This window comes from Lycorma delicatula, chromosome 7 (genome assembly GCF_047948215.1).
Source record: "Lycorma delicatula isolate Av1 chromosome 7, ASM4794821v1, whole genome shotgun sequence".
NCBI classification, from domain to species: domain Eukaryota; kingdom Metazoa; phylum Arthropoda; class Insecta; order Hemiptera; family Fulgoridae; genus Lycorma; species Lycorma delicatula.
Window position 1 is genome coordinate 13,524,332 of NC_134461.1, and position 19,007 is coordinate 13,543,338.

The 19,007-nt window shown below is 32.6% G+C and overlaps 1 protein-coding gene across 1 annotated transcript in view; it reads left to right on the forward strand.

The window, feature by feature from the left end:
- Positions 1 to 19,007, forward strand: part of LOC142328240 (actin depolymerizing venom protein gelsolin 1-like) — a 146,211-nt gene that overhangs the window by 70,807 nt on the left and 56,397 nt on the right. Inside the window, exon 2 of the mRNA XM_075371872.1 lies at positions 13,220 to 13,396. Coding sequence (XP_075227987.1) covers positions 13,220 to 13,396 — 177 coding nt within the window. The remainder of the gene's footprint in view (positions 1 to 13,219; positions 13,397 to 19,007) is intronic.

Genomic DNA, 19,007 nt, shown 5'->3' on the forward strand with positions numbered 1-19,007 from the left:
TCAGGATTTTAACCCAGAACCTTATGAAAGACAGAAACGTTACCGCTCTGTCACAGAATTTGTACGTGCATAATTTCAAATCAATATGGTTATGGATAGTAGATGAAAAAATTGACTACAATATTCAATCTGTACAGACAGAAACGAAGTTAAATAAAAACATGCTGAAGTCTAACTGAGAACCCTACTTCCTTTTTCATAAAAAAATTAATGAGACGTTGATTAATAAGATTTTTAAAAATTTGCAGTAAGAAACATTTACAGTACTAGAAAATTTATTACTGGAAAAACAATTTCACAATTTGAACGACAAATCTTATACATTCCAATGAAATTATTTAGTCATTTAATTTTCTTAATTTAATTTACGGAATGCAGTTTAGGAAAATTTGTTAAATAGCAAATAATTAAAGAGTATAAAATTTTAAACATCTTTCATTTAATTGTTTTAATAAATTATTGAGAAAATTATTTTCATTCAGGGAGAGTTTTATTAAAATTAAATTATTTAAATTTAGATTTGTTATAATAACATTTTTTATTTAGTTATTTACCAGCTCCAGTACTTCTTGGGTTGAGTTATCAAAAATGTACATCCATGTATTGCTCTAAAGCAGTGATTCTCAAACTTTTTAGCTCCATGACCCCCAAAAACTAAAAGTATATAATAAATATTTCACAACCCCCCAACACCAACCCGATCAAACCTAGTTAAAACTATTTAGTTGCAACTGTTTGCTAAATAATGTGATGAAATGGGTGAAAAGAAAAAAATTTTTTCTTTTCCATATAGAAGTCAGATGGATATTGTGGAGGAAAGTGTTAACCCGGTTGTTGGAAATGCAATTTGACTTAATAATATTTTTTCGGGATAAACAAATGCAAATGTCAATGGTTTTACAGAGTAATGAATATATATATTGCTGTTAGCTTACGTAGCTGTTGTATTTTCACATTTAAATGATATGAATGTGTATTTTAAAGGACATGATAAAAACATATTATTAATGACAAAGTTTATGCTTTCATTGAGAAGCTTCATATCTGGATTATTCGCCTTCAAAGCAAAAATTTTGATTATTCTACTCACTTCTGATTATTTTGAGAAAAATTTACAATCAAATCTTATTTTAACTGCTCCTTTCAGCAAACTTTTTTCCCTGTTTAACCTCCAGGAATCACTGTCAGGTATTACTTCAGAGGATGAATGAGGATGATATGTATGAGTGTAAGTGAAGTGTCGTTTTGTACGCTGGAACTCTTGACTTCCAAATCAGCTGATTTGTGAAGACGCATTCCCCACTAGGCCATCCCAGTGGGTTCCTTTTAGCAAACTACACTTACTTAAGTCTCTTTCTAGCTTCTTCATTGCCATTATTCTATACTTCTAATTTTCCCTATTGCAGTTCTTAAAAATTTCATTGCTGTTCCTTGCAGCTTTATGTTCAGTCATAGGATATAATAGGAGTGAGATTCCTTTGCAGTTGCCTACTACAACAGGCAGGGAAGAATCCGTAGTCCTATTCTAAAGCATCCAGAACTATTGGATGTATAAATCCTGTTAGGTCTGCTCCTACGAAAATCTTTTTATCGTACATCTTTTTATTGTACAAAGTCCATCTCACATGTATATTAATATAGAAAGTAATTTTATACAGAAGATGCTGCATTTCCTTGTCTTTCATAACAATTCTTTTACGCAATTGCTAAACTGATTTAATTTAAAAAAGTATAAATCATTTTTTTTTTAACTTTGATCAGAGATCACTTCTAGTAAAGCAGTATGTGTATTCCCTATTCAGTAATGGCTGTGTTATTAATTCATTGTCTCTTAGCAGACCAGGAGTATTTATTTTCTTTTTACTATACTATCTGTTCTAGTTTTTCTAACAACTGGGTAACTGTGATGTATGTAAAGGATTTGAGCTGTTAGATCATTACTGTTTGATAGGAGTACCAATTCTTGATGTGAACAAACTGTAGATGTAACTTACAGGACTGGATATCAGTGATATTTGCATGAAATTGATATGATCCCCCCCATATATATCCCTCGATATTCTCCCCAAAATATTTGGCTCATTGAAAAATACAACAAGAAACTACTTAAGTAATCACTTTTCTAATAAACCTGATATGATATGTTTCTTATTCTTGAGAATTGTTGTAAATTCTTTTAATTCATGAATTTAATTCTGTTTTCCAGCAGATCATTTGTAATCATCAGTTATAGTATGTAATAGGCCAATAGGCTGAATAAAGATTCTGGGCTAACTATGTAATATTTCCCAGCTTTTTTGGTAAATTTAAGCCAATACATAAAGAAATTTTCACAATACATGAAAAAGTTTCCCTCACCTCTTTAATCTAGGGTTTGGCATGATAAAATATAAACCAAATCTTTATAAGCTTCCTAAGAAAAATTTTATGTATGAATTATAAAAAAAAAAATTATTCTACTCCGACTACAATTTTAAGACCCATGGTAACCATATCACTCCACCTTACCGATCATATTGTTGACCGATTGGCCATTGTAAAATTAAAAGGCAGAAGTGACTTGTATTTAGAAATGATTGCTTAGAATTTCATAAAAACAAATTACCCACAAAACTATAGATAATGAAAAACTATAGCTAATCTGGATTGAGGTTTGAATTTTAAGAATATGAGTATCCTCTAAAAGGGTGTGTGTGAGACAATTATGTTGCATGCTGCACCTGCTTGGGCAGATAGGCTAAAATTTAAAACTTACAGCTTTATTTTGTTGAGGGCCCAACGCCTTTTGTTGTTAACAGAGACAGGTAGTTACCGTACAATTTCTCGAGAGGCTGCCCTGGTGATTATTGGAGTAAAGCCTATTGATGTTCTTGTGCTTGAGAATCAAAGAAATTGGGTCTCTAACTTCGGCTAGAATTAGAGAGATTGAGAATGATGGATTTCAATTTTGGCAGAATAGGTGGGATGAGATAGCTAGATGGGTGTTACTCGCATGGTCTTTTCCCTGGTGAGGAGTCAGCCTGGGCGATTTGGTGTGGCATATAAGATTATGCCTTTCATGTTTTATATGTTTGTCATAGGTCTGATGAAAGACGATTAGAGGTAGTGAGGCAGCTTGAGGATATTGAGTCTACTTTAGATTTAAATGTTAACTGGAAAAGCCGAGCTGAATGGTCGGTTGTAGAGAATTTCATGAAATATTTTGTTCTTCACCGATTTGCGGAGGGCATATAGGACCGGGAGTTTGAGTCACCCGGATGGTTAGGGATCACTTGGACATTCTCTTATCGTCAAGGTAGGCGCTCCGTAGTTTTGTTTTTGTTCTGTTATTTCACGATATTGTTCGTTTTATTTTATTGGTAGGGCTATAGCTCGACACTTAAATACTTTATTTCACCTCAGTTCGGTTCGATTAAGTGTTTTTTTTTTTTATTTTGTTCTGTGTTTATTTTAACATTTTATAGCTGGGAAAATAAAATTATTCATGTTCAAAAAAAAACAGAAGCATAATTGGAGACAAATGTAATAAAATTGTTGTCCCTTATTGCAAGATGTGTTAAGAATCATGCAGATTTTGAGGTCATTACATAAATTGGATGAGATGTGAGTGGCAAGAAGGCCGTGGGAGGCAAATAGAACCTGCTGTGTTGGTAACAGCAGGAATGCTTTTTTTATGTTAAAGCAGCAGGGTTTGCCTGGTGATTGATTTATCACCAGGCAGAATGATTGTACTCATTTTAAAGTATTACAGTGAAGATAGAAACTAAATTTTATACATTTGTAAGATTATAAATTTTACAAAAAAATTATCGACACAGGATTTTCCTGGATAGATCAAGGGAAACTATGGTAAAACCTTGATCGGTGCACCATCACAAAATACACAATTAATTATAGAAATAAAAAAAAGATATAATTAAATTATATATAAATTATACATAAAATATAAACACATGAAATAATGTTAAATTAAATTTATATAAAAATACTAAATATAAAAAAATAGGTACAAAATAATAATCAATTCGGAAGATGTCAATAAAATTTATATGAACACATATTTATGTATTTGTTGAATGGGATGCAAAAAATTCAATTTTTTTAGTTTTGATAGGAAAAACAAAAAAATTTAGTTTTTTTATTTAGAACTATTTAAAAGTGTATCTTGAATAATATTGTTTCCATAAAAGAAAATCTTTTAATTAGTTATATTTTAAATTAATTGATAAGAAGATTTTTTAAAATGGTTGGGTAATGGCAAGAAAGCATAATAGAGCTTTTTCTTCCAAGCTGAAGTATTATGTTGAATATAATTCTATTGTCTGGCTAAAAATTAAACTTTTTAGTTATATGTAATTATGTACTTATTTAATGTGTGGGTGGCTTCTCCTCTCCCTTGTGCCATAGTATCAACTAACAAAAGAAGTAAATAATTTGAGAACTATATACATTAATGTCTGACATAACCGGTGTCTTAAGTTGTAAATATTTATAAATGGAGTGAATAATTAGTAAAAATTAATTTGAAACAAGTTGATATCTTGAGAATCATATGAAGCAAACTGCCATTATGTTATGGTTTTTACACAAAATTAAGATTTTTTTTGAACCTAAATGGCCTTAATATGATATCTTTTACAGAATAAATACTGCTGATGGTGTTGATAAATTATTTACATGCAAGAAGAAGATAGGTTAAATGTTAAATTAAATAAATTTGTCATTTGAGACTAAAAAAAATATTCGTTGTTTGGTTTTAATACAAACTAAACAATCTTCTATTTACATAGAGAATATAATTCATTCCAGAAGTAATGAACTGGAATATAACTGTTCTGAAGTTTTAAGAGTATCATTTATAAAATGAAACATAAACAGGAGATATGTTACTAAATTTGATTAAAATAAACATAGCCTTCACGTGTAGAAAATAAAATGTTGACCTTACTTTCTGCAATAGAAGTTTATATTACATGACACCAAGTAGTAAAAGAATGCTTTTTATATAATAACAAAGAGAGCAGATGTAAAGTTGAAGTTATTTCTGTGGTATTATGTTCTTAAATGTGAATAAAATAAGTTTTCTAATATTCAATTATATTAATGGTTGTAGAGATAAGAGATTAATTCTAATTGAAATAATTATATAATAAAAATAAATAACTGTAATATATATAAGGCGTCAACGTTTTTAGACATAATTCTAGATATACATTTAAACTGACTGAGACACAATGATTGCCTATATGGGGAACTTTAGTCCACCTTATTTATCCTTCAAATTTTATCAAATCTTCCTTTTCAAAATTTATTGCAAGTTTACTATCAAATTACATCTATTTTACAACCATATAGTGTGAAATCTTAGGTCTGCAGCATGTTTACATATTAACAGGATCTTAAAATTACAGTAAAAAGCTGTTTGAGTTATATGAAAGCGTAATACTCATGATTATCTCTAGGAAGTTTTATTCATTCTAATATTAAGATGTTTTTTTAAATTCCATCAATCTTCATGGCAGAATGTTAATGTTTCTGCTTTTCATTGGAAACTCCATGTTTAAAGCCCATTCAGGGGTGGGATTTTTCACATTAATTGATGATAACATTCATTATCATCAATTACAGTAACTGTTATTGGGTATCAACCTGCTGTTGATAAATAAATAATAATAGATTAAATTATAGTAATATTTTAAAATACATCAATAAATTTGTTCTAATTTAAGAAATTCATGATCAAAACACAAGAAATAAAAATAGATTCTACCTTAAGATGAATAAAATAAAAACTGGTTCCAACTCCTTTGTATGTAAAGGACTGTTTCCTTTTTAATAAACTTCCCTTTCACGTAAAACAGAACCAAGAAAATCTACTTAAAAAAAAATTTAATTAACAAGATTCTATATAATTTAAGTTAACTTTGATTGTATATGATAATTTTAAAATTATATTACTTTCTCAGGTACGTATCATTATACTACACAACTATATAATACACTATATATGGGAAAAATTTTATCCTAATCGGGTAAAATTTTGTATGTCAGGATTTTTTCAGATCTTTACCCCTTCTAATCAAAATCACAATTTCAGCACTGAAAAGGCTAGAAAGATGTATATACTTAGATATGTACATTTGTTAACCCTGTATACATATTTTGTATGTATATGACCTCATGAGTTTCATATCTCAAACTTTTATTCAAAGGTAAATTTTCCCACTTAATCTAATGTTCCTTAGGTACTTTCTGATGGTATTTGATCTAATTCAAATCTCTATAAACTGCGGGGGTAAAATACTTTTTCTCTTTCTTGGCTCAGTCACATTTTTTATAGTAATTAGATAACTCCAATACAGTAGTATTTCATTTTGGTTATGTATTTGGGTAATTTTATTCAGGAGTGAAGAATAATAAGCCCCAAAAGCCAGAATAATTTTTTTTTGGCTTGATAAGCCACATAAGCTTGCAGCTTGTGCATGGGATATGGAAATGGAATTTTGTAGCGTATGAAAAAATGCCATACCTGACGGATTTGAACCCACGACCTCCAGATTAAAGGCCAAGACACTACCACTCCGCCATGAAGATTGGAAAATCTTTGCTGATTAGGCAAATCTTTGGTAGCTTTTTTAACTCTAGTTTTCATGTTTTTAGAATGCTTAATGTGTATTTTCTGTATTTAATTTTACATTTTAAACTAATATTTTGCCAAAGTAACTGTGAATTACATGTGTGATTTTTTTTGCTACAATTATTCTATGTTGTAAAAAAATAAATTATTATTATTATTGTTGTTGAAGGTCAGTGGCGGCTCGCGTATAGGCACTGCAGAACTGTAGTATCCCCTACTTCCTTCCACTTGATATTATCGATAACATTTAATATAATGAGTCCTTTTTTCTTTATACTTGTACGGTGTATAATCCTTAAGCTTAATGTCAGTAGCCATCCCCCCAGTATATGAAAAAGATATAAAAATCTTTGTATAGATCTGTGTGCTTCACAGTTCCAGTGGTTGGTGATTGGCTGTTGTGGGCATGCAGAAATAGGATGCTGCACACAAGGCTGTGAGGGAGAGAGAGCACTGTCGGTCTCGCAGTGCTGGTGGAAGGTGGTTTTTTTTTACTCTGCGTGTGTATGGAAAGTTCCTTGTTCGTTCCCTTTTTTAGTTTAGTTGGTGGAAGGAATACGAAAGCAGTTTAGTTGTTGTTTCAGTAGTGATCAGAAGATGGCAGAAAGCAAAGGCTCTTTGACAAATCTTGAAGGGTGAAAGCGAAGGTAATTAGTACAAACTAATTATGTATTTGTTTCTGTGTACATAGAACTTTAAATTAAGAACCATTGGACTATAATGTTTTAAAGCGGACATTTTGTTAAGTTATTATCTAATGATACTAGAAAATATTATCTGTATTGACATTTTATTATTTATTCGGTTAAACTGAATATGGTTTTTAGGCACAATGTGCTTAAAAACGATATGTTTGAATGTGATAAATTGTAGAATTAGATTATTATCCTGGCCGGCCTCTGTGGCGCAAGTAGTAGCATCTTGACCTTTGATCAGAGGTCCTGGGTTTGAATCCAGGTCAGGCATGGCATTTTCACACACGCTACAAATCATTCATCTCATCCTCAGAAGATATCTAATGGTGGTTCCAGTGGTTAAACAAACAAAAAACAAAAAAAGATTATTGTCCTGCTTCCAGCTATTCTTTTTGATTCATTTTTTTTTGTTCTTTTATTTTACAGAAAATTTTAATCTGGCCTTGAAAAGGCCCTGAAAAAATTTTCTGGAGCAGCATTCTCACTAATTTTAGCTATGAGTCGCCACTGAATTTTTTAGCGTAAAAAGTAATAGAATATTAATGATTTTAAATACTAGTCAATGCATACTGTTTTCTATCAAACAGGGCAGAGCCTTCTGCTTACACAGATCAGTTCTGCTAGCAAATCTTATTTCCATAAGCCCTTGGCTCCATCTTTTGGTAATGCACGACAAGGTACGTGAGTTGTCATTATGTAACAGAATAGAATGGGATGAAAAGGTGAGAACCTGGTGCATAAAAATGAGATCCTTTTGCCTAAGTATGATAATCCTAACAAAAGAGTTCCTAGTCCTCATAGAAAGAGGGTTGCACGTAGGATTGACACCATTATCTTATAAAAATATACTTGTTAACCAACATAACAGCCTTGAAAAGCAGATCTGGAAGATGGGAATTAATTACTGGATGATTTTGGAGAATTTAAAAGTTTGGAGTGCCGACATAAAGGATGCCAGGGCTAACCAAGGGCTGTTTAACTGGAAAAGAAGATTATACTAGTTCTAAGGATAAAATAAATGAAACATTTTTTTAATAAAAACGTACCGAGAGGGAATATTTAAAAAACAGACATAAAGTGTGATGGGTAAAACTGAGCCCTTCAAATAAGTTACAGCATATGTGTAAGCTGTAAAAAAATTGGAGACTAAATAATAGAGGGAATAATCAGGAAATTATTACAAAGAATGAGCTGTGCTGAATAGTTGTCAGGATAGGGACCATTTATTTACCAAATATAAAAGGCTACAAATAATTGTCCTGTTAAATAAATAAAACACTCATTGTCAATAGTTACAAGGAAATAATAAAGGTAAAGAGATAAGTAGAAACACAAAATGATAAATAAAATTTATTCCAGTGGGCTTGACATGCTACCATATATTTGGCTTAATGATGAAGGCAATGGAAAACAATTTCATTCCTCACTTGAGCTTGATAATGAAATACTTACTACTCTTGAGATTGGCTGTTTTATTCTTAGCAGCGACTTATGATACATGACAGATCTCCTACAATTATTACGCTTACAGTATATTACATATGTATGCATTTAACCTCAAAATGAGCACCTTAAATGAAAAGCAAAAGGTTGGCTAACAATAATTATAGTATCCAAGTCAGTCAATAATTGAAAACTAACTTTTATAGAATAGAAGTGGTTATTGTATTTCATGCCTTTTATTTCCTTGTAACCATGATACATATAAAGCACTTGAGGTTAAGGAATACTAATTAATTATTACTTTGTCTCAGAGTAATCATGTTCACTATACAGCTACTACTTATCGTAATTGTCACTTGTAAGGCTGAACATCATTTGAATTTCAGTGGTGTTAATAAGACAATATATTCAATTTACCTCCTCTATGAATCATGAGACCTTGCCGTTGGTGAGGGGGCTTGAGTGCTCAGGGATACAGAGTAGCTGGACCGAAGGTGCAACCATATCGGAGAGGTATCTGTTGAGAGCCAGACTAAGGAATGATTCCTGAAAGAGGGCAGCAGCTCTTTCAGTAGTTGTTAGGGGCGTGAGTCACAATGACTTAAACGGCCGTATCAACATCACTCAGTCCTCTGAGTACTGCGCAGCTGAAAGCAATGGAAAACTACAGCTGCTTTTTTTCCAAGAAAATGTGGCTCTCTGCATTTTCACATAGCAACAATGGAGGCGCCTTCCTTGGTAAAATATTCCGGAGGTAAAATAGTCCCCCGTTCGGATCTCCGGGTGGGGACTACTAAGGAAGGGGTCACCAGAAAATTAAAAAATAACATTCTACGAGTCGGAGCGTGGAATGTTAGAAGCTTAAAAAAGGTTGGTAGGCTAGAAAATTTAAAAAGGGAAATGGATAGGGTGAATGTGGATATAGTAGGAATTAGTGAGGTTCGGTGGGAAGAGGAAGGCGACTTTTGGTCAGGTGATTTTAGAGTAATTAACTCAGCGTCAAATAATGGGCAGGCAGGAGTAGGTTTCGTGATGAACAAGAAGATAGGGAGGAGAGTGGAGTATTTCAAAACGCATAGCGATAGAATCATTGTAATAAGGATAAAATCAAAACCTAAACCGACAACGATTGTTAACGTTTATATGCCTACAAGCGCCCATGATGATGATGAGGTAGAGTGTGTATACGAAGAGATTGATGAAGCAATTAAACACGTAAAAGGAGATGAAAATTTAATAATAGTTGGAGATTGGAATGCAAGCATTGGAAAAGGCAAGGAAGGAAATATAGTGGGTGAATACGGGCTGGGCAAAAGGAATGAAAGAGGGGACCGACTTATAGAGTTTTGCACGAAGTATAATTTAGTAATTGCCAACACCCAATTTAAAAATCATAATAGAAGAATATACACTTGGAAAAAGCCAGGCGATACTGGAAGGTATCAGATAGATTATATCATGGTTAAGCAAAGATTTAGAAATCAACTCGTTGACTGCAAAACTTACCCTGGAGCAGACATTGATAGCGACCATAATTTGGTGATAATGAAATGTAGATTGGGGTTTAAAAACCTGAAGAAAAGTTGTCAGATGAATCGGTGGAATTTAGAGAAGCTTGAGGAAGAGGAGGTAAAGAAGATTTTTGAGGAGGACATCGCAAGAGGTCTGAGTAAAAAAGATATGGTAGAAAATGTAGAAGAAGAATGGGAGAATGTTAAAAAGGAAATTCTTAAATCAGCAGAAGCAAACTTAGGCGGAATAAAGAGAACTGGTAGAAAACCTTGGGTTTCAGACGATATATTGCAGCTGATGGATGAACGTAGAAAATATAAGAATGCTAATGATGAAGAAAGTAAAAAGAACTATCGGCAATTAAGAAATGCTATAAATAGGAAATGTAAACTGGCGAAAGAAGAGTGGATTAAAGAAAAGTGTTCAGAAGTGGAAAGAGAAATGAACATTGGTAAAATTGACGGAGCATACAGGAAAGTTAAGGAAAATTTTGGGGTACATAAATTAAAATCTAATAATGTGTTAAACAAAGATGGTATACCAATATATAATACGAAAGGTAAAGTCGATAGATGGGTGGAATATATTGAAGAGTTATACGGAGGAAATGAATTAGAAAATGGTGTTATAGAGGAAGAAGAAGAAGTTGAGGAGGATGAAATGGGAGAAACAATACTGAGATCTGAATTTAAGAGAGCATTAAAAGATTTAAATGGCAGAAAGGCTCCTGGAATAGACGGAATACCTGTAGAATTACTGCGCAGTGCAGGTGAGGAAACGATTGATAGATTATACAAATTGGTGTGTAATATTTATGAAAAAGGGGAATTTCCGTCAGACTTCAAAAAAAGTGTTATAGTTATGATACCAAAGAAAGCAGGGGCAGATAAATGTGAAGAATACAGAACAATTAGTTTAACTAGTCATGCATCAAAAATCTTAACTAGAATTTTATACAGAAGAATTGAGAGGAGAGTGGAAGAAGTGTTAGGAGAAGACCAATTTGGTTTCAGGAAAAGTATAGGGACAAGGGAAGCAATTTTAGGCCTCAGATTAATAGTAGAAGGAAGATTAAAGAAAAACAAACCAACATACTTGGCGTTTATAGACCTAGAAAAGGCTTTCGATAACGTAGATTGGAATAAAATGTTCAGCATTTTAAAAAAATTAGGGTTCAAATACAGAGATAGAAGAACAATTGCTAACATGTACAGGAACCAAACAGCAACAATAACAATTGAAGAACATAAGAAAGAAGCCCTAATAAGAAGGGGAGTCCGACAAGGATGTTCCCTATCTCCGTTACTTTTTAATCTTTACATGGAACTAGCAGTTAATGATGTTAAAGAACAATTTAGATTCGGAGTAACAGTACAAGGTGAAAAGATAAAGATGCTACGATTTGCTGATGATATAGTAATTCTAGCCGAGAGTAAAAAGGATTTAGAAGAAACAATGAACGGCATAGATGAAGTCCTACGCAAGAACTATCGCATGAAAATAAACAAGAACAAAACAAAAGTAATGAAATGTAGTAGAAATAACAAAGATGGACCACTGAATGTGAAAATAGGAGGAGAAAGGATTATGGAGGTAGAAGAATTTTGTTATTTGGGAAGTAAAATTACTAAAGATGGACGAAGCAGGAGCGATATAAAATGCCGAATAGCACAAGCTAAACGAGCCTTCAGTAAGAAATATAATTTGTTTACATCAAAAATTAATTTAAATCTCAGGAAAAGATTTTTGAAAGTGTATGTTTGGAGTGTCGCTTTATATGGAAGTGAAACTTGGACAATCGGAGTATCTGAGAAGAAAAGATTAGAAGCTTTTGAAATGTGGTGCTATAGGAGAATGTTAAAAATCAGATGGGTGGATAAAGTGACAAATGAAGAGGTATTGCGGCAAATAGATGAAGAAAGAAGCATTTGGAAGAATATAGTTAAAAGAAGAGACAGACTTATAGGCCACATACTAAGGCATCCTGGAATAGTCGCTTTAATATTGGAAGGACAGGTAGAAGGGAAAAATTGTGTAGGCAGGCCACGTTTGGAGTATGTAAAACAAATTGTTGGGGATGTAGGATGTAGAGGGTATACTGAAATGAAACGACTAGCACTAGATAGGGAATCTTGGAGAGCTGCATCAAACCAGTCAAATGACTGAAGACAAAAAAAAAAAAAAAAAAAAAATTCAATTTAATGAAGGAATGAGAAAACCACTTCCCTAATAAGTACATATTTTGTTGGTTTTTAAAATGGCAGACCCATTTTTAAGGGTGAAAGGTTTCTCACAATAAATCATCTATAACAACAATTAGGTTTCTGGTATCTGTAATATACAAGTAGAAAATTTTCTACTCTCTCTATCTGGACTACCCAAAATGTTATGTTCTCTCTTTGTTTTACTATTTTCTTTGTAATTAATGATAATGGTTTACCAGTTAAAATGCATATTTAGTAATAAAATTCAATTTTGAGTAATATTCAAGTTCAGGTATTTTAGTAATCTACATTTAATTGGAAGGAATATTTGTATCGATGGAGTTGTATAACAGAAAAGTGCAAAAGATTTACAAAAATCCTAATGTTATCTGGATGTTTTAATGTGTTTTTTTATATCTAAAAAAAATGTTCACCTTTTTACAGAGGTAATAAAAATTAAATTCTATTTTATAAAGAATAAAAATAGAGTAGCGTTGTTTGTAGGTTAAACATTAATATAGTATTATAATGTACTACTTGTGTAAAACGTTTTGTAACAATTACCATGAATTTTTAGAATATGAGTGATGTTTTTCTCAGGTGTAATTGAGTCATAAATTATAACAATTGATTTTTCCCGTTTCACTAATTATATTTGAATTAGTCTATTTCAACGGAAATAAGTAAAAAAATAAATAATAATTTTTCTTTGAATACACTGTGTACAGATGACGTCACACCAATGCGCCGGACTCTTCTTGTACAGCTGCGCAGTAACTGTGTTGTTAGTCGCAGTCCTCGCGCCGGTTTCAGTAAACAGTGCGGCAGTCAAGATGTCATCAGTACAGCACCCAGCGTTCGCAAATGCCGGTAAAAAAGAAGGACTCCAAATATGGAGAGTCGAGGTTAGTAAATACTTTGTCTATTTACGGTATGAATTCATTTGTTACTTATTCTATCTCGATAAAATCATGTCATTTATATTTTATTTTAATCCACCTTTACAAGTGAGATTTATTAGTTAAAAAAGTTAGTTTTAAAATTAGTTATAAAAGGTCAATTGTACTTTATCTTACCTGTTTACGGTGTTATGATTGCACGAATCATCATCCAGCGTAGAGTTAATGATAGTTGCAGTGTTTTGTCGTATTAAAGTAGATAATCAATAAAGTTTTCACGGTATTTTAACCAAGTTTTGTTAACGTAAAGCGTGAACATTTTATCTCTATTTATATGCCGGTACTATTTAAGAATTTTTGAGTTTCATTATGTATACATAAATTATTAAATTCATTATTTAACATATAAAATCGAAATCAGAAATAATAAAATTAAGGATAATTAAAAATGCTAAAAAACTGAATCTATAAAAAAAAAATTACGAATAAACGTTCTATATATTGTGTAAAAATAAATCTATTTTTTAAAATTTAATTCAGTGTATCTTATTTTCGTGTTATCTTTAGATTTATTTTAAAAATTACAACAGATTTAGGTCTAATTTTCGTCAAGAACGCCTGAACAATTTTTAGAAATGTTTAGAATGGATTTATTTAACTGAAATGATGGGTTTCAAACCCATCATTACGATTTCATTTGGACATATCATTTTGTTTTGTCATTTTTACTTTTTTCCTTTTATCATTCTTATATTAACTTGGACTATGTATGCGAGATTCATGGTACGGAACATTTCAGTCTAATTTTTCAGCAATTCCGCTTATCCATTCGCTCTGAAATTTTGCATACTGGTTTGCTCTTGATGACAGCACATTTTAGCAACATTTTCAAGCCGCTAAGACGTGTTAATTACTAAAACAAAATGCCCCTTGAACTTAGCAACCTCATTTACATGGTTTTATAAACAAGCGAGATATATATTAAGGTATACAGTTCTACTACAAATTCTGTACAGTAGCGATCGAAGTTTTGGGAAAATTTAGTGCTTTTTGACCGGATCCGAATTTTCGGAAGAAAATCGGAAGTACCTCGAAAACGGTGGGTCCTAGCGCTCTGAAAACATTTTTCGACCTTGAACAATGATACTTACCCGCTCCGAGTGATACCCGTCGGATGATAATATTTTCAAGTGCCCCGGGGCGCCGTTCGGAAATTGGTGAGGAGGTGCGATGGGGTGCCGCCGTAATATCTCAGCAACCGCTTGTCCGATTTTCACAATTCAAATGGAGTATGTATCAACAGGTCGAGCGCTAATTGTTTAACGCATCGGGTACACTCTTGATCGACCGGAACTTGGTTATCCGGAAATTATTCCCTTAGCCCTATGTTTTGATTGCAGTCACCAACCGTAAAACGTACCGAACCGATCTTTCATTAAATTCGCGCACCACATAGCGGCAACCATACGCCCGTCGCAATTTAGTTATCGCTCACCATAAAGTGTTCCGTCTCGAAATTTCGTTTTTATCATAGCGCACGGTGCAATACCGTGACAAACATAAATTCCTCCGGTAGCCGCCGTTAAATGTATACGCGGTCGCATCGGCTGGAATTCCAGCCGATGTTATCCATGTTTTTGATATTGTCGTTTTTGATTAAATTGAACGAAAGTATTTTTCTACGGCTAAGGAAAAAATCAAATTTCAAATTTTGGTCCCCTATATTATAAGGAGGAATACAACATTTTGTGCTACGACTCGGGAACGGTCTGACCGATTCCGGATTTGTTTGATATTGTATCCGTTTTGGGCCTCCTTCCAGCCCAGTCCACCACCGCAAACCTTCCCAAAATCCGACCCCCCCAATTTTTCGAAAAATTGCGGGGTTTGACACTCATCCGACCCCCTCAAAAAAACAATATCCTAAAAAATATATCTACAGCCCCGAACCCATTTTTTTCGTTTTTCATCGAAAGACAAATTTCGATGGAGTGCAAACATGTGTACCTCTCTGTTTAGGCTATTCATCACGCATATGAAAAGAGTGGCAAAAACATCAAATTTTTTTAATTTGAAGCTATGACTTTCGGGTCTGTTCTGTGATTTCCCACTTTTTTAAAATTAATTCACTCATATTTGCATGACATTTAATTATCAATGTCAATTTCGGTGGAGAAACGCATTTTTAACTTTAGAAATCAACTTTCGATACGAAAATCAGGAACGTTTTTGTTTCTCCCTCACAGAAGTTCGCAAGTTTATACGTGGAAATAACTCACAGTAGCAGGAATTATTGATAGTAGTAATAATCAAGTTGGAGAAATAACCCGATAAGAGTTAATAATCAACTTGGAGAAGTAACCCGATAATCTGATATAACCATTTCGTTTTTTGCTTACCCAACGATCATTTTTTGCTTAAATTTTCCTTGAATGATTCCTCTATCTGAGAAACCGGATCTCCTTTTGTTTCGTATCAACGTTTATAATAAGAGAAACGAATGTCACTTGAGACTATATGATGTGGACTAATCGACAGCACTGAAGTAATTAATTGATGTAATATTTCGAACCGTAACTATACAGTAATCCATTTTTCTAAACAATGCCGGGGTCTTTTCTGAGATTCCTCCAAATATAAAAAATGGTTTCTCCATCCCAAAATGAAGTGAATATCACGTTTTAAGGATTTTCCCAACGATTCATAATAAAAAATATTAAAAAAATTGCGGGGGGAATAACAAAAAGTAGCTGACTTTGACGTAGTCTTACATACACTATCAAAGCTTGTTGTCAAATCCATTCTGAGATACCGTCCTAAAATTATTCTTTACATTTTAGTGCGTCTAATGTAAGAGTGGTGTTTTAACAATTTTTTTACATATCTTCTATTTTCTACTTTTTAGTTTTCATAAGTTTACCTTTTAGTGCGTTTAATTTAAGAGTGGTGTTTTCAATTTTTTTAACAATAATAGTCTGATGTGAATATATTTACTTTTTTCTGCATCATTAATTCATCTGTTTTACGTATTCCTGATCGTTTGAATGTGTTCAGCTCACTAATCTAGTTCTTTTCCCTACCCAATCCAGGAAGTATGTATAATTAAAAGTTATAAAAAGTTAGTTAATTTGTTGCGCTTTTAGATATCGTAAAAAAACCTAGGTTCACTGAAAGTAACGATATTTACTATTCAGTCAGTCCCTGCAGTCTACGCAGGCAGAAGATGTCGTTTGTGTGTGGGATTCTAGCATTTCATCATACTTGACGTGCCGATATCCAATAATATATTTGGATCGACAAAGAAGGCATCAGTAAACAGCTTCACTCCTCATTTAATTGATACGTGGGAACAATTATACCGTTTTTGGGCCGACTTATGTCTCATATCAGATCTAGAACCTTTCGGTTACAGTACCACATTTTCGTTTACATAAACTAATTTCATTACAAAATTTTACCGCAATATTCTCTCTTCTTCGATCGGTTTAAAAACTCTTCGTTTCGAAATTTTTAATTTATATTTCGTTTGCAGTTTTATTTTGAAATATCACATTTGAAAAAAAACGTAATTTTTGCGATTTGCTGCCTTGAAGTATTTTAGCGTTAAAAGACGTCTTCTCCGCATAAAAAAATATTTTTGCCTATGCCAGTCTACCTTTAAAGTTTCCAATTTTTGTAATTTGGAAAACCTTTTTTTTCTCGGCGGACGCATCGGTTAATAGGATTATTTTGCTACAAAGGGATAAAAGTAGAGGTCCTGGGTAGTTTCAGAGGTATCTCTTTTCAGACAGATCGCATCGAGAATAAATCGGCTGTAGAGAGCCTAGAAGAAAGTTCGGTCTGTTTTTGCCGAACCTTAAACTAGATATAAGAAATCAAAGACAAAGTAAAGAAATGAATATTAAACAAGGATCGTCAAATCACGAAGAACCTCAATAGAGAGAGCCGGGCATATATCACGAAAAATGTAGGCATTTTTACTTCAAAAAAAGTAAACCTTTAAAGTTTTTATGAATTAAAAAAAAATTTTTTTCCTCGGAATGTTTTTCTCTGTATAAGATGCATTGTAGAGATTAAAATCAAGAAAAATTAACAAAATATTTTTGATTTTTTTTTGTAGTTATTACTGGTAGTCCCGTAATGGTAAAACGATCGCTAAGTTGCTTAACATAGCGATAGTTACCTGGATAAAGATACCAAATTAATATGAATACGAATTTGAAATCGTTTCGATTAATACGGTTAATCTGATAACGCTGTAAAAATAAGTTTACGGTTTATTATATAGGTTATAATTCTGTGAAAGTGTAGGTTCAAGTGTACGGGTTAACGGAGGTGGTTTCTCTTGTACTTCAATTGGTATCAAAGCAACAAACAATTCGTTATCTTGAACGGAAGAAGGATACTAAATTACCACATTAAATGTCGTTTATTATTTATCTATCACGAAATGTAACAGCAGAGAATTGGAATACTAAGATAAATTAAAAAAAACTTACTGTTCCAATTTGTGTTATAAATTAATTAACTATAATTAATTAAACACAATTTGTGTTTCTTTTTACTTTACAGCATTATACAGATATATGCTGCTGTAGTTATAGCGAGAAAGTATATTTTATAATCGGTAAAAAAAATTGTATTTTTTAAGTTTTGTATCTAAGAAAACATTTAAAAACAAAACTTTCTTACGAAGAAAAAAAATTAAACTGGAAATAATCTGCGAAACAATTTTTATCTCTTTGCTTCCTAGTCCAAAAAATCTAAAAGTCTATAATCTACAAGACTATATTTTGTCTTGTAATTTTGGACCCCGTCGACCGATTTTCGTCAGACTTCATAGATAGTGTTAAATTTTTGAAAAAAATGGAAAAAGGGGTGGGGGAGTTTCGGCCAAAGTAAAAATTCAAATATTTACCGGGAGGGGGGGGGGTCACTTAACAAATAAACTTTTCTTAGAAAAATTAAAGCTTTTTTTTATCGAGATCACAAATTAGCAAAAATGTTCATATAATATATATTCACACCTAGAAATTTTTTTATTTAGTTTCAGAAAAGGAGATAACGGGGAGTTGTTTGCATTTTTTTTACGTCGATAGGTCATCAAACCGCTATAAAAATATTTTGTCCGTCCCGTCCCACTGCAATGGTCTGTGGTAACAAAAAATATTTTTTCAGATTTAAAATTTATTTTTAATTTTAATCCATCTTGCAAATTACCCGTCGCACTTAAAATGTAAAATATCGTATTTATTTCGCGCGGGTATGGCGACACTAGCGGCGACGGTTGACACTAAATAAACTTATGTAATTTCACTACTTACATAGAACAAATTTCGCTTGTATGGTATGCAGACAGGTGTAGTTGCGAGGCTTAATGCATCTTGTACCAATTTACGAGTCGACCGAGCTATCGAGACCCGGCAAGACCGAGTTAATTTTTTTCACTTTAAATATCATTCATTTATTTAATTCTACCGCTCACATGTGACATCAAAACATAGCAGTAGTTTAGAGCACCGGGTTGGTCTAGAGGTGAACGCAAATCAGCTGATTTGGAAGTCGAGAGTTCCAGCGTTCAAGTCCTAGTAAAGTCAGTTAGTTATTTTTACACGGA